This window comes from Rhinolophus sinicus, linkage group LG12 (genome assembly GCF_036562045.2).
Source record: "Rhinolophus sinicus isolate RSC01 linkage group LG12, ASM3656204v1, whole genome shotgun sequence".
In the NCBI taxonomy this organism is placed as follows: Eukaryota; Metazoa; Chordata; class Mammalia; order Chiroptera; family Rhinolophidae; genus Rhinolophus; species Rhinolophus sinicus.
The window spans coordinates 39,028,732-39,043,429 of record NC_133761.1 but is presented as its reverse complement, the minus strand read 5'-3'; the positions used below and the strand labels follow the sequence as shown (position 1 = coordinate 39,043,429).

Sequence of the window (14,698 nt, the reverse complement as noted above, 5' to 3'; positions counted from 1 at the left end):
AGAAAAGATGACATAGTGCCATTTACGACAACCTGGATGGATCTTGAGATTATTCTGCTAAGTGAAATAAGCCACACAGAAATATTCAAGAACCATATGATTTCACTGATATTGAGATACAAAACTGAAAACAACAAAGGAACAAGACAAACAAGCAAAGAAACAAAAATTCATAGACACAGCCAAGAGCTTAGTGGTTACCAGAAGGTAAATGGGAGGGGCGGTAGATGAGGATAAAAGGGATCAAATGTATCATGATGGAAGGAGAACTGACTCTGGATAGTGAACACACAATGTGATATATAGAGGATGTATTACAGAAATGCACACTTGAAACCTATGTAATTTTGCTAACCACTGTCACCCCCTCAATAAATTTAATTTTAAAAAAGTACAAATTGATTATTACACTGCAGTCATGGGGATGTAGTACACAGAATAAGGAATATATCAATAATATTGTAATAAGTATTATGGTGTCAGATGGATGCTATATTTATCAGGGTGATAGTTGGGAGGGGGAGGGAAGCAGGATGAAAAAGGTGAAGGGACTAGAAGTACTTATTGGTAGTTACAAATAGTCATGAGGATGTAAAGCATAGAGAATTTAGTCAATAACATGGCAACAACTATGCATAGTGTCAGGTGGGTACTAGACTAGGCAGAAAGATCACTTCTTAAATTAGACAAATGTTTAACCTTATGTTTCACATGCTGTACACCTGAAATTAACATAAATTAATATTGAATGTCTAAATTAATAAATGTTAAAAAAAATAAAGAACCGAGCTACACAAATGAACAATGTGATAACCTTATTAAATAATGCATTGTTAGTTAAATCACTTGGTCTAGAAATCACCAACTATAAGTTGTAAAAAATATTTAAAAAAATAAAAAAGCCACCATGAGATACCAATTCACACCCACTCGGATGGCTATACCAAAAGATACGCTAAAAATCACTGAATTGCATATTTTAAAATGCCCTTTATGGTTCTGAATTAGATCTCAATAAAGCTGTTATTAAAATAAGAGAGTCATAATAAAATAGGTCTAGAGTCCTACCTAAAATGTTTGGTACAGATGTGTCTTGGATGTTTTAGATTATAGAAAGGTATTCTGTGCCATATACAATGAACTCCAACTGGTACAATATTATTTGGAAACTATTTTCACTATATATCTAAACCATGGCTTAAAATAGTATATGTTTTTAGTCAAATTCTATACAGGCATTCAAAACAAACATGTTAGTTTTAATAGAAGAAACGCTAAGCATTAAACTTTTAAAAAAATATCTAAGAAAATTAAAATATATTCAAGTAGTCTGTAACTTGTATCATCTCAAGTGTTCATAAAGTTTTATTAAGCCACATATAAAAGTGGTATAGTGTGAAAACACACACACATTATGTTTGTTTGGTCTTAAAGCAGTTCTATGTACCCATATAACCAGGCAGATTACTCTATTACCTTACAGGTAACTTCTTAATCTTTTGAAAATTTAAAATGATTTCAATTTATTTAACAACCTGCTCACCTAAGTTGCTAAGGTAAGTAGGGGACTGTTTCTATATCCTCCTTCAATTTTTTTCATTAAAAAAAATGTTATAAATAAGATATAAGTAGACATAACCCACTGAAAACTTTGTTCTGTGATAGTCATAGTAGTAAAAATTATAGGGTGTGCAGTATTTGAAAAAAGTTGAAGAACCATTATTCTAAAATACAAATTGCTCATGTTGTTTTACAGTTTAAAAACCTAAAATGAATCCTTATTGCCTACAAGGTGATAATTGCATTGCAAGGCATATAATCGCCTTCTTGGCCTGGCCTAGCAGGTCTTCACTGCCTTAACTCCAGCCACTTTTCTCCAAATTATGTTCCAGTCACTGAACTTCTTTAATTTCCCAACCACATGACACTACTGCCTGCTTATTGGGTTTACAAATCTTGTTTTCCTTGTCTTGATGTTATCTTAATCCCAGTTCTCACTACCTTGAATTCACAGGCATCCTTCCAGACCTCATTTCAATGCTATTCCCTCTTTCAGTTCACCTATACCTGCCAAACAAATCTTTGCCAATTAACTAATTGACATGTAATTCACTTATTACATACTGTACATCCATATTTCTATAAGCACACAGAATTTTGGCATAAAATGGTAAACTATTCATTGTTTCTTATAATATTGCAGCAATGACTGATGTTTGCCTTTGGAAATAAAATTCTAAAATCTTTATATAAATTTTGTTTCATTTAAGGCAGAGGGAAAAAATTGGGTTATTAAATGTAAAAAATAATAGATTCTTGGTTTTAACCCTAGTCCATATAGGACCAAAGAGATACTGGGGTAAACAGAACATTGAAGGTCAATAACTGAGTAAATTTGGGTCTCTTGAACTGAAAAGCAAAGTTCAGTAGTACACATTAAAATTTATAGTTTAGGTCAAGAGTTGCAAACTTTTCCTGTAAATGGCCAAATCATAAATATTTTAAGCTTTTTGAGTCAAGAGGCAAAATCAAGTTATAACTGTGTCACTGCAATTTGTAGTGCTCTGAGAAGCAACATAAAGCAATGAGAGCACCAAATTTGCATCTCTACTGCAGCTATTCAACACAACTGTTTTAGTGCAAAAGCAGCCAAAGACAAATATGTAAACAAATGGGTGTAGCTATGTTCCAATAAACCTTTATTTATACACAATAAAATATGAATTTCATATAATTTTCACATCACCAAATACTGTTTCAATTTTTTTCAACCATTTAAAAATGTAAAAACTACTCTTAGTTCATAAGTCACAGAAAAACAGGCAGTAAGCCAGATTTGGGTGGGCCATGGGTCACAGCTTGCCAATCAGTAGTTTAGGTATGTATGTTTAAAAACCTATTCTTACTCTTGAATTACCTAGTTTCACCCTTGGCATAAATAAATCAGAAGATTACAAAAGTTTACTTCAATCTAGATTATTGTTACTGAATTAATTTTTACGAGGTGTGATCAAACAATATGGTGAATGTTTAAATAAAAAAATTTATTACAATAAAAGACACATTGCCATTAATCCCCTCAAAATATTCCCCCTCACTTCTAACACACTTATCCCATCATTCTAGTCACTTTCTGAAGAAGTTCTGGAAGTCCTCTTTTGTGGGTGTCTTTAGTTGCGCTGTCGTACTGCCTACCTCCATGTCCTGAATCATTTTGACTTTGGAGAAGTTGCACGGTGCCAGATCCACTGAATAAGGTGGATGAGGACTTTTTATTTGACAGAAATTGTCATATACCAGAAGGGATATGTGTCACGGAGCATTGTTATAATGGAGGATGATTTATGGCACACATTAAAACACACCTCTCAACCACAGCTCACACCCAACTGACTGCACGGAACAAGTTGAAACTTGTCACACACTGTTACTAAGGTTTGATGTGCTACTTCCTGTATTGAAGATCCTTGCCCTTCTGTTGGATGGCACTCAGCAGCAGCATTCACTGTATTTCTTAATCACAATGGAAAGGCTCCGTGTCACACAGCGCTTCTGGTACGGCAATTTCTGTCAAATAAAAACATTACAATGTGTCCTAATCCACCTTATTCACCAGATCTGGCACCGTGTGACTTCTGGATCTTCCCTAGAGTCAAAATGACCATTAAAGGTAAACATTTTGAATAGATTCAGGACATCAAGGTATCCATGACAGTAGCAACTAATGACACTCATGAAAGAGGACTTCCAGAACTGCTTCAGAAAGTGGCAAGAACGATGGGATAAGTGTGTTCGGAGTAAGGGGGAGTATTTTGAGGGGGATTAATGGCAATGTGTCTTTTACTGTAACAATCTTTTTTAATTTAAATATTCACATAGTTTTTAATCACACCTCATACATTACATATCTTCTCTTGCAAGCAGTTTATTATATTTGCAATTTTTAACTGCATTTAACATAATTATTTAAAGCCACCTCTCTTTTCTAGGACTCTAGGATATACCATCAGTTTACATACATGTGAACTTCCATGTTTACATTTTATCATCATTTAATCAATTGTTGTATGACTTAGTTATCCTCTCCGACCAGCAAAAAAGCAAACAGGATGTAGCTTAGAGTCCCTTATATACTTAGGAGTCATTTTCTATTACCATCACACAAGAAATACAAACTGTATGAAAAAAATTTTTTAAACTCTAAAAATGTTATGTTGTCTTCTGGTATTTAATGCTACAGAAAAGAAATATGAGACCAGCCTAAATTTTGTTTCCTCACAGTAATATGGTATTTTTTATCTTTCTAGATACATATAAAAAAATTTTTATCATAATTTGAAAAATTTTTGCTATTGTGTCTCTTTGAGTTGTCAAGTCTTATATAAGAAAAGCCCTTTTTCTGCATTCACCGGTCTTTTTCAGCTCAGAAAAGTTTTATTTCATATTATTGTTTATTACTTGTTTTAAATGCTGTTTTCTTCTTAAGGGACAATTATCTATATTATAGCTTCTTCTTCAGAAACTCCAAATATTCATATAGTGGGCTTCATTCTGTTCTCTCCATAAATTATCTTCTTTTCATGAATTCAATATTTTAGCTAGAACTTTTCATGTCTATTCCCCACACCAATTAAATTTTATACAGTAATATCAATTCTGCTCTTCACTGCATCAAATATGGTTTTAATATATTCTGGTAGGCAGAATAATGCCCCCCCACAAAGATAACCAAGTCCTAATTCCCAGAACCTGCAAATATGTAACCTCACATAGCCAAAGGGACTTTGCAGATGTGATTAAACGAAGAATCTTGAAGTAGAGAAATTATACTGGATTATCCAGGTGAGTCTTTATAAGTAGATAACTTTTCCTAGCTGTGGTCAGAAGGGGATTTGACTACAGCAGACCAGTCAGAGAGATGCAATGTTGCTGTCTTTGAAGATGAATGGTGGGAGCCATAAACCAAGGAATGTAGACAGCCTCCAGATGCTGGGAAAGGCAAGGAAACAGATTATTTCCCACAGCCTCCAGAAAGTAAAGCTGGCAGATACCATGATTTCATCCCAATGATACCTATGTCAGACTTCTGAACTACAGAACTATAAGATAATGAATCTGTGTTATGTTAGTCACTAAATTTATGGTAGTTACTACAGCAGGAATGTAAAATATAGTTGCCATATTTTTAGTTACTTTGTCATCTTTTTGTTTTACCTTACAATCTTCCTACTGTCACTTAATTTCATGTTCTTTAGAGCTCTCCTATCCATAAAGGCTATGTATTAAATGTCAAAAATTTTCCTCAAATGCTTTTCTTCGTTTAAATTCTTCTTAGATTTTCATAGGTATGCCTTTGAAGCTTCTGCTGACTTCCTCCTTTCCCTTGGCTTTGTGGGACTTTTTTGTTCTACTTATTCATTTCAAATGCTAAATTTATCCAGAATATTTTAGCATTGAGACTGTATAACTCATTTCTACATAGTCCAGTGTTGACTGAATGTGGGTATGTATAGGGAGGGGCATGTTGAGGAGAGGACACAGACAATGGACTGCTAGAAAACAAACAAAATAGAAGCAGAAATCGGGAGGTTCTTTTTAAAATTATAACTTCCCATCCTGAAAAATATCTGATATGCCCCTTCCCATAGAGATTTTAGCTTTACTGAATCACTGTGAACAATGAGATTATGATATCCAAGCATATTCTTCAGAAAAGAAAATGGTAGCAGCTCACAAATCTTCAACACTTTCTATTCAAGGACAAGGAAAGAACTTGATGCCTGGAAACATAAAATTCAACAAATGAGTTATCCACTGCGGGAGCCAAGTCTAAAACTTTAATTCCAGTGTACCTTCTATCTGGTGTAGGTTATAAACTGTAATCCACAATTAGGATTTTGCCACAAGTATTCATATAATTTATGATTCCACATTCTGTGATATTTGAATACTTTAATATTCAAAGTATATTAAAAAAATGTTCTTTGGATTAAACCATCTTCCTTTTTGTCTTTGCCAAAATTTTAAGATGTGCAATCTAATTGGTCTGCTATTTTTGCAACTGTGTCACTACATAACACTACTATAAAAGAACTAAACTATTTTATTCATGAGGTCACTCTCTATGTTCAGTGGCTTGAAAGCCATGAAATTGATAAGATCCTCTCATTTATGGAACTGCCTGCACCCTCTGATTAATAAAACAGAGTTTCTTAAACCTCTGAGTACAGAGTATTATTTTTCTATTGGTTGTTTAACATTTCAAAAGTAAGAGGTAAGCTAAGAAATCATCTTTTCTTTTTCATGAAAACATATATCACACTGTATTGTTGCAAAGATAATTAACATTTCTATCATATAAGAAAGGATTAAATGTAAGCAACAGATATAAAAAGATTTGCTTCTAGACTCTACGATCCTTACCTGTTAAGTAATCTCCTGAATCTCAAATATTATAAAATATTTATCACAATTTTCCATTAGTAACATTTTAATCATTTTGGGAGAATACCAAAAAACATATTCTAAGCAGTATTTTTATTAAACCTTCATACTTAGAGCCAAATCTATTGATATCTAAAACATGGATACATAGGAACAAAGATTAGGGGTAAATCTGGCCCAGCCTCATGTGTCTACATGAAGGAACTTCCACTGGGACAGTGGTACTCAATGGAAATGTTTTGGGCATTGAAGTGGGATGTGGGGGAAGGACATTCTTCACTGAGCTGGTAGATCTCTACATTACACAATATTCAGCATCCCTAAACTTTAGAGTCCCAAAGCCAGTAGATTTTAAAGACAATGTAATAATTTAAAATCACCTCCATATACAAGGTCTGACACTTAAGTTCACGAACTCATCCTACAAAAAGTGTTACATACCTCATTGCTGAATATCACTGCAGTCACCTTCAAAGTACTCCCCTTGGGAAGCAATGCAGTGATTCCAGCACCTAGTATACTCTTCAAAGCAATTTTGGAACTCTTTCTCTGGAATGGCATTCAGAGCTGTCGTTAGATTACCCTTGATGTCATCAAAATATCTTCCTTTCAATATTTCCTTTATCTTCTGGTAAAGAAAGAAGCCATTGGGAGGCCAAATCAGGTGAGTAGGGAGAGTGTTCCAATACAGTTATTTGTTTACTTGCTAAAACTCCCTCACAGACAGTCCTCTGTGAGCTGGTGCAGCATTATCATGATGAAAGAGCCATGAATTGTTGGCAAAAAGTTCAGGTCGTCTAACTTTTTTCACGCAGCCTTTTCAGCACTTCCAAATAGTAAATTGGGTTAGCTATTTGTCCAGTTGGTACAAATTCATAATGAATCATCTTTCTGATATCAAAAAAGGTTAGCAACATTGTTGCAACAAGTTCATGAACTTAATTTTCAGATTTCCTGTGTCAAATGGCCCAGAGGCAAAACGTAGGATTGAAAAACAAAGCACAAGGTCAACAGCCCTGACCTCCCACTCCTTATTCATAGTTTCCCCATTGGAGAATTATCTGATCTGTGGCAAAAATCCATTGATCCGTATCACTTTAATGGGTAGAGATAATCAATTATAAGTCTGTAAACACTAAAGGTTTGCCTTCTTTTACTTCCCTCTCTGCCCTGGACCATTCAGAGCAGTAGCTCTAGGTAAGTGTATCTGTTTTGCACACTGAAATTTTCTCTCAGTTGGACTAAAGTCTAGGTTCTGAGAAAGAATGTGTAAGTTGGGGGCAAACTCCACCTGTCTGTTTACAAATGCAAGAGTAGAAAAAGACCTATTATTTACTGATCCCCTAAAAACTCTAATTCCATTAGAATGTTCTGTGTAATATGTCCTTAATGCAGTTCCTCCACCAGAAATGAAGTGTAAAGGAGGGAGTTGTTAACTACTTGTTAAAAAAAAGATAACAGGCCCAAAATGGAGCTAAGCCCCACTTCACCAAACCAAGACTTAATTATAATTTCAGCTCTCCCAGAAATGGAATCTTAAACTAATCTATCAGTAATCACCTGATCAATACTAACTAGTCACATTTTTTGCCTGATAGGCCCCTGCCACCTTTTAAAGGAAAGTAACCTTGCAATAACCAATCTGCTTTTTTGCCAGTATAAATTCCTCATTCCAACTCCCTTCTGCCTATAAAAGTCATTTTGTACAGCTCCTTTGAGTTCCTTTCTATCTACTAAACTGAGTTGTCATGCAGGGTCTCAGCTCCCGATCCCCGCTTAAGAACGTAGGATATGGTGAGGCCAACAAGGAACACCAACAGAGCCATAGATAGGGGAGTTATACCTCTATATTCTCGCTGGCAGCTGGGTTGGAAACACAGGGAGCAAACATCCGCCTGTACCCCAACAAGGGGTCTTCCTGTACCCCCGTCTCGCTGGAGGCCAGGCGAAATACAGGAAGTAGGATCCACACGATCCACAATCCGCCATCTGCTTCTTTGCCTGCCAACCAACCAACCAACACAGCCACGGCAGTTACATCAGTGGAAAATTAGCTAACTGGTTACAGCTGATGATCAACCAATCACAGCCGAATGGCCATCTACCACCCCAGCCAGCACCTTTCCACGTGAGGCCGAGAACCTACTGCTCTCTGGGGCTCTGTCCCCACATGGGTGCTGCCCAATTCAATTTTCATTCAAATAAACCCTCGAAAGTTTTAATATCTTTTAACATATTAAACAGTATGAATAAAATTGTAAGTGCTAAAGAAACAACAGGTGATCCTAATACACTTTCTTATGTTTATTACAAAAGCAATATATTTTTCCCTCTTCAATGTTTTCTTTATCTAATGATAATATCCACTACTGATGCCCACTTTTATCGATAAAGCTATATAAAGGAAATTGAGCAAAGAAAAGAACTCTACTTATAGAATTCTATTTTAATATAGAAATCAGGAAAAAAGCCACAGTGGAACCAAGAACAATATTTTTTACCCACAGGAAATTAAAATGTTTTAAAAGATTATTCACTTAAGTTGAAGAAAACAGTTTTAGAAGTCAGGTAATGATATTCCAGTGGCATATACTAAATGTAATCATCTTTTCTTTGTCCAAAATGGAGCTTGGTAAGAGAAAGTTTATGTATTTAATGTTTATTTCAAAACCATAATTTAGTATTTTCCCATATTTGATAAGTTCTCTTTTTACTCGCTTAAATATAGGAATATGCTTTAAGAGAATGGTCAAAGGGCGTTTGTAATAAAATAGAGCTTACATGGTTTTGAAAGACAGCAACAATTTATTGAGCATTGGTAGGTCTTGTTTGTTAAATGTTTAAAAAAGAGAAAAGAAAAAGGATTAGGGGTTGGCTGATGACCATGAACTAACTAAGGTAAGCTATGGTAAGATGCACTCTGGAAGAAAAAAGAAAGACCCCACTATGCTCCCAGTTATAAAGTTTGTATATACATAAATTATCCAGTCTCTCTTTGGGGTTAGGCAAGGCTAAAGAGTTGATTTCTTTATTCCTTAAACTGATCAAAAACATGTGTTCTTAGTCTAGGGTCCACTCACGCTTCCAATTGTTTTTTCTTAGGAGAGAATCAATAGCTTTCCTTGGCTTTTCAAAGTTACAAAAAAGGTCATTCATCATTGGATTATAAAATAATCTTTCCTAATCCTTTCAATATATGTATATTCTTGTAAAAACCTAATGATGTCAAAGGGGAAAAGAATGCAATGCAAGACATTTCAGGTGCTACCTAACCAGCACTAACACAGAATAATGGAGAGATGAGTTTCTTCTCCATTTCTAAATAACCCAAAGATTTAAAAAATAAATAAAAAATAAATTTAAAAAATTACAAGGGAAGTTTGAAAATACTTTAAGCTGAATGATCATATTATCTGTTTACAAATTCTTATCATGTAGACAAAAGAATTGAAAGTGTAATCCGTAACAATTTACATCTGTGTAGATCATTATTTTAAAAACTACTCTCACAATCAATTATTCCTCCTTACTTTTCAGAAACAAAGGGCACATGTAAGTATTCTCACTTTACAGATAACAATTATGAGGTTTATTGCCCAAGGACAAACATCCCCTAATCCTGGCAGTTTCCTGACTTGTAGGCCAAGGTTTTTCCCAGTGTTAACAAGCGGTAAAAGCTTCCATCTTAGGGATGTATATAGCAAACCAAGCAGAAGGAAATAAAAGCCGACTTTCAGCTTCTTCGTTTTCTCTCTGGAATGTTTATTTGGCTACATCATTTGGTACCAGCTGATACGAGCAAATAAGATATTAGAAATGGTTATCTGTGGTTACCATGTTATAATTATTAAATATGGGCCAATGAAGGAAAAAGAGGGATTTATACGCTTAGTATTACCGCTCTCCACAGTAAAGACTGAAAGAGAGATCATATATTGTCCAATAATGAATTGCCTCAACTTCCAAAGAAGCTCCTTGAGAACAAACGTACAAGAAAAAGAATTCCAGGTAGAAGAAACTGTATCTCCTATCTCTCTTTTCCTAGTCATCCACGTGGACACCAGCACCTTGTGGGTTCAGAGATTTACCAAGCTCCAGGAAAAGACAAGACCCCCCCACACACACCTGTCTCATCCACAATAAAGTCATCTCATGCTCCCTAAAGCTCTTCTCTGAAATGTAAAAAGCTGGGTCATTAACACAGGGAAGAGGAGAAAACTTTGGAGAGGAGTAAAATGGGAGAGGAAGGCCTGAGAGAGAACTACAGAACCCAAAGAAAGAAAGACTGAAATAAACGGACGCAAATTAACTGACGCACCAAAGCACAAAGCAGCCAATCCCTACATCAGTGGACAGCCTCCGGAGATAGGTGGGGCCGAATACCCTCGCCAGACGCGCCAGCAGGGCGGAAACCGCGCGTTCCTTAGCAACTGCGGCGGCCACGCCCACCCACCGCCGGAACCTGGCTCAGATCGTCCCCACCCCCACCGCGAGCGCCATGCTGGCCAGAAGGGGTGCTTAAATCATTACCGTATCTACTGGATTTCCTAGGGCCCGCGTTCGTCCTCTTCTAGAGCCTCCATCCGCCCAGCCCGCCCAAGTGCGGCTCCCAGGATCGGAAGGATCATCTCCAAAACGCTTTGGGAGCACACTAAGTAGGCTTCCCGGGCAGACCCTCCCCCGCCTCCCCAGAACTCGCCCATGAGGGACACACACACCTCAGCTCAGCCAAGGCAAAGGCCGACAAACTTCGTGACCGGCTGGAAATGTTGCAGTCCACGGTTCCTGTCACTCAGAGGCAGGGGCGGGACGAGCTAGCTGCACAACTCGACTCCCAGCAAGCGGCACGGAAAAGAGGCGGAATCGATGGGAGGGGGCGGGGCCAGTCCTCAGCATGCGCTTCGATTGGACCTTCTCTCTCCCGCCTCTGCGCTGGTCCTGGACAGAAATGCGAAGGCCCTGTGGTTTTACATTCGTTTGGATGGAGTATCAGATTCTAATAACTGTCTCAAATTTGACTGTGGAAATTGCAATTAAGGATTGCAATTTGTTTTATAAACATAAAACATATATGTATGTTCTGATCATTGTACTCTTCCCACCTAACACATAGTACCCATCCACAGTCTCCAGGGAGTATCCCTTGATGGAAGTATGCACTGTCTCAGAAAACAATGTTATTTGCCAATTCAAGCTTTTAACAGAAGAGTAATCAATATAGAAAAGGTGCTTCCTGAAACGTGACCAATAATGTTTGGAGGTATGTCCAGATCCCCAGTTTTCACATCTACACAATGGGAAGAAATATTAGTTATAACTCGGAATACAATTGAATGATTTATATCTTACATTCATGTAATCCTTACAACATCCAGTGAGAAATATTATCTAAAGCCTACAAATGATGAAATTCAGGCTCAGAGAGGTTAAATTTATTCAATCATTCAACTAATGAATTTCTATACTTGGGATAAACTGAATTTATATTTATTTCAAAAAATTATGCAACTTACAATTTAATTTTTCTCTGGCTCAAGTATAAATCACGTTCCTCTAGGCTAGTCCCTCATAGCTTCTTTTTTAAAAAATGCCCTTGAGAAAGGAAATAGCATGCAAAAGAACTGAGAGACTAACTAGAAGGTTCTCTGAAATCTTCCCGTATATCAAGACCAGGAATTGAATCCAAGATGAAACTTTATTTTCTCTCCTCCTGTATCATTTGCTGGTCTTCAGTTCCTTTCCCAGAAATAAAGGTAAATGACATTATCTTAATACTTTTAACCAGACTGGGGAGCGGGGATTAAAATAATGAAACCCTTTTCGTTCTATATTAAATCAATACCCAGAAGTGTTTATTTTGTCAGTAGTAGTAAGAAAGAAGGAAAATACTACAGTAGTAGTAAGAAAGAAGGAAAAATAAAACAATTACTCTGGACAAGTGTTTTGAGATTTAATTACAATGTCCACCATGCTATAAAATTTTTGGAATAAAAGAAACATTCCAGTTGCAAATGCTTTTATTCTCTTTCCTACTGAAGTTCCAAATTCTTCTGGAAACTTGCTAACTATGAATACCTCTGTACAATTTTCTTTTTATTTGTATGACGCATGATCCCCACTGTTTCTTTAATCTTTTAAAAATATTCGGGTTTAGACTAAAAAGAGCTATGATTATATATTAATAAGTATATTATATAAATAAATACTGTAAGATTAAATAAAAGTGGTGAATTATTTATTTGAATCCTATTTCAATTGCATATTCAAATAAGTATGGAAAATGCGTTAAAATATCCTCATATATATAAGAGATTATACATTTAAATAATTGTATTATATGCCTGTAAATGTGTAAAAATTGAAATAAACACAGCTGTATATTCCCTGTATGTATAGCTCCAGATGTTTGAAGCATACATTCAAATTCTGGAATGCTACACCTTGGTATCTAGTTAAACATCCAGTAGAAAATGCTGTACTACAGATGCATAGGAATAAATTTCAAAACTCTATCCACAGTGAGGAAACAAGAACAGAACAGTGAATAATGAGTCTATGCTGCTGAATTTCTTATCTTGAACAAATCCTCATGAAATAGCTTGTCCTAGCAAGCTGTTCTGCATTTTACTGATCTATAAAATGGGTGCTAGCCAGCTTACTCTATGTGAATATGACTGTTACAAAGTCTTCCAGCACCTTTAAAAATAATTAAACTCCAAAAAATAATGTTTAAAATTAATTTTTAATACTCTCCACTTTCGGAGTAAGAAAGTCTCATATTATCTATGCCTCAATTATTCGTTTTTCAATTTATGCTTCTGCTTCAATACTTGGAACATATATAATTTGAAATTCTCCCGTAGACACAAATGTATATTAAAAGAAATTATGAAGAACAAAGTTACCCAATAAGAAATAAAATATGCCTTTAGAACATTGAACAAGAAGTAAATTGCTTAATTTAAAATTAATACATCCAGATGTATATTATGAAAATGCTATTTCTGTAGCATATAATGACTGATGCATTTAGTTAAATATGTAGTGAACTGAAATATAAACCATCACCTAATAATTACATATGCTAACTTCTTTGGCCTAGAACTATATATATATATATATATATATATTTGGGTGAGGAAACCAATTTGGATCATTTGCAGAAATTATGACTCTGTCAAAAATGGGAGATGAGGGTAAGGGGGATCGAATATATGGTGATGGAAGGAGAACTGACTCTGGGTGATGAACACACAATGGGATATATAGATGATGTAATACAGAATTGTATACCTGAAATCTATGTAATTTTACTAACAATTGTCACCCCAATAAATTTAATAAAAAAAAAAAAAAGAAACTTCAAAAAAAAAATATATGAAATTTATTGAATATATTAAAATAAGAAATATAACATCAAATTACTTAATCTTTTCAACAATCCTTTGTCTTAAATCTTAGAAGTTGAATTATTCAACATCTCTCTTGTAGCTGGAATTAGTTGCATAACAGGTCAAATACACATATTAACTATTTCTGTGCAATCATCCTAGAACATTAAGGAGGTGTTTAGGATGAATTTTGTTTAAAATATTTAAAGAAATGATTTTTCATGTGAATTCATTTAAGAAATCCCTGTGATCTCCAAAGTCTGTGCTTGAAAATCTTAATTTTAACCTATAGTGCTATATTTATACCACTTAATAAAACCTGGAAAATGAGTATGCTTTTCATAAAGAAAAACTTCTTTTCAAAATTCAGAAAATTAATAAAAGGTAAAAACTAATTTTCACTGATTGGTATAATATTTGAAATTACAGTTATATAGGATATATATGCATATATATAATGTATATACATAGCTATGTAGGAGATTAAATATATATATATGGAGATATATATAGATATATAGATATATCTATATATATCTGGATATCCAGTTATGTAGGATATATATAATATATAATGGACTCCATGGAATTACATATTTCAATGTTTGTTTGCTTTTTTTTGAATAATTGAATGCAAGATTGCCTCTGATGTCCTGAAAAAAAAGTATCTCAAAATAATCTTCAGATGAATATATAGAGAATTATTCCATGTATATGAAAGAAAGATAGGTCACATATTACAAATATTTTGAGGATATAATTTCAAATGTAGAGCTGCTAGCTATTTCTTTAACTGGCAAATGACATGTAGGTTGAAGGTATATCTTATAGCCAGTTAAAAATGGCCACATTGACTTTTTTTT

At 34.9% G+C, this 14,698-nt stretch overlaps 1 protein-coding gene across 8 annotated transcripts in view; it reads right to left on the bottom strand.

The window, feature by feature from the left end:
• The window catches only part of TRIQK (triple QxxK/R motif containing), a 102,182-nt gene extending 90,863 nt beyond the window's left edge, over positions 1–11,319 (bottom strand). For 2 of the 8 annotated variants that reach the window (XM_074316288.1, XM_074316290.1), the window contains exon 1: positions 11,163–11,318. Coding sequence is in view for 1 of the 8 variants with exons in the window: in XM_074316287.1 (XP_074172388.1) it covers positions 8,288–8,335 (48 nt within the window). In the remaining 7 variants the exon portion in view is untranslated. Of the gene's footprint in view, positions 1–2,001; positions 2,068–8,287; positions 8,446–10,974; positions 11,131–11,162 lie in introns of those variants that run through there. The other 6 variants (XM_074316287.1, XM_074316292.1, XM_019717493.2 and 3 more) reach the window with 6 other exon arrangements.
• Between the last annotated feature and the right edge of the window lie 3,379 nt (positions 11,320–14,698).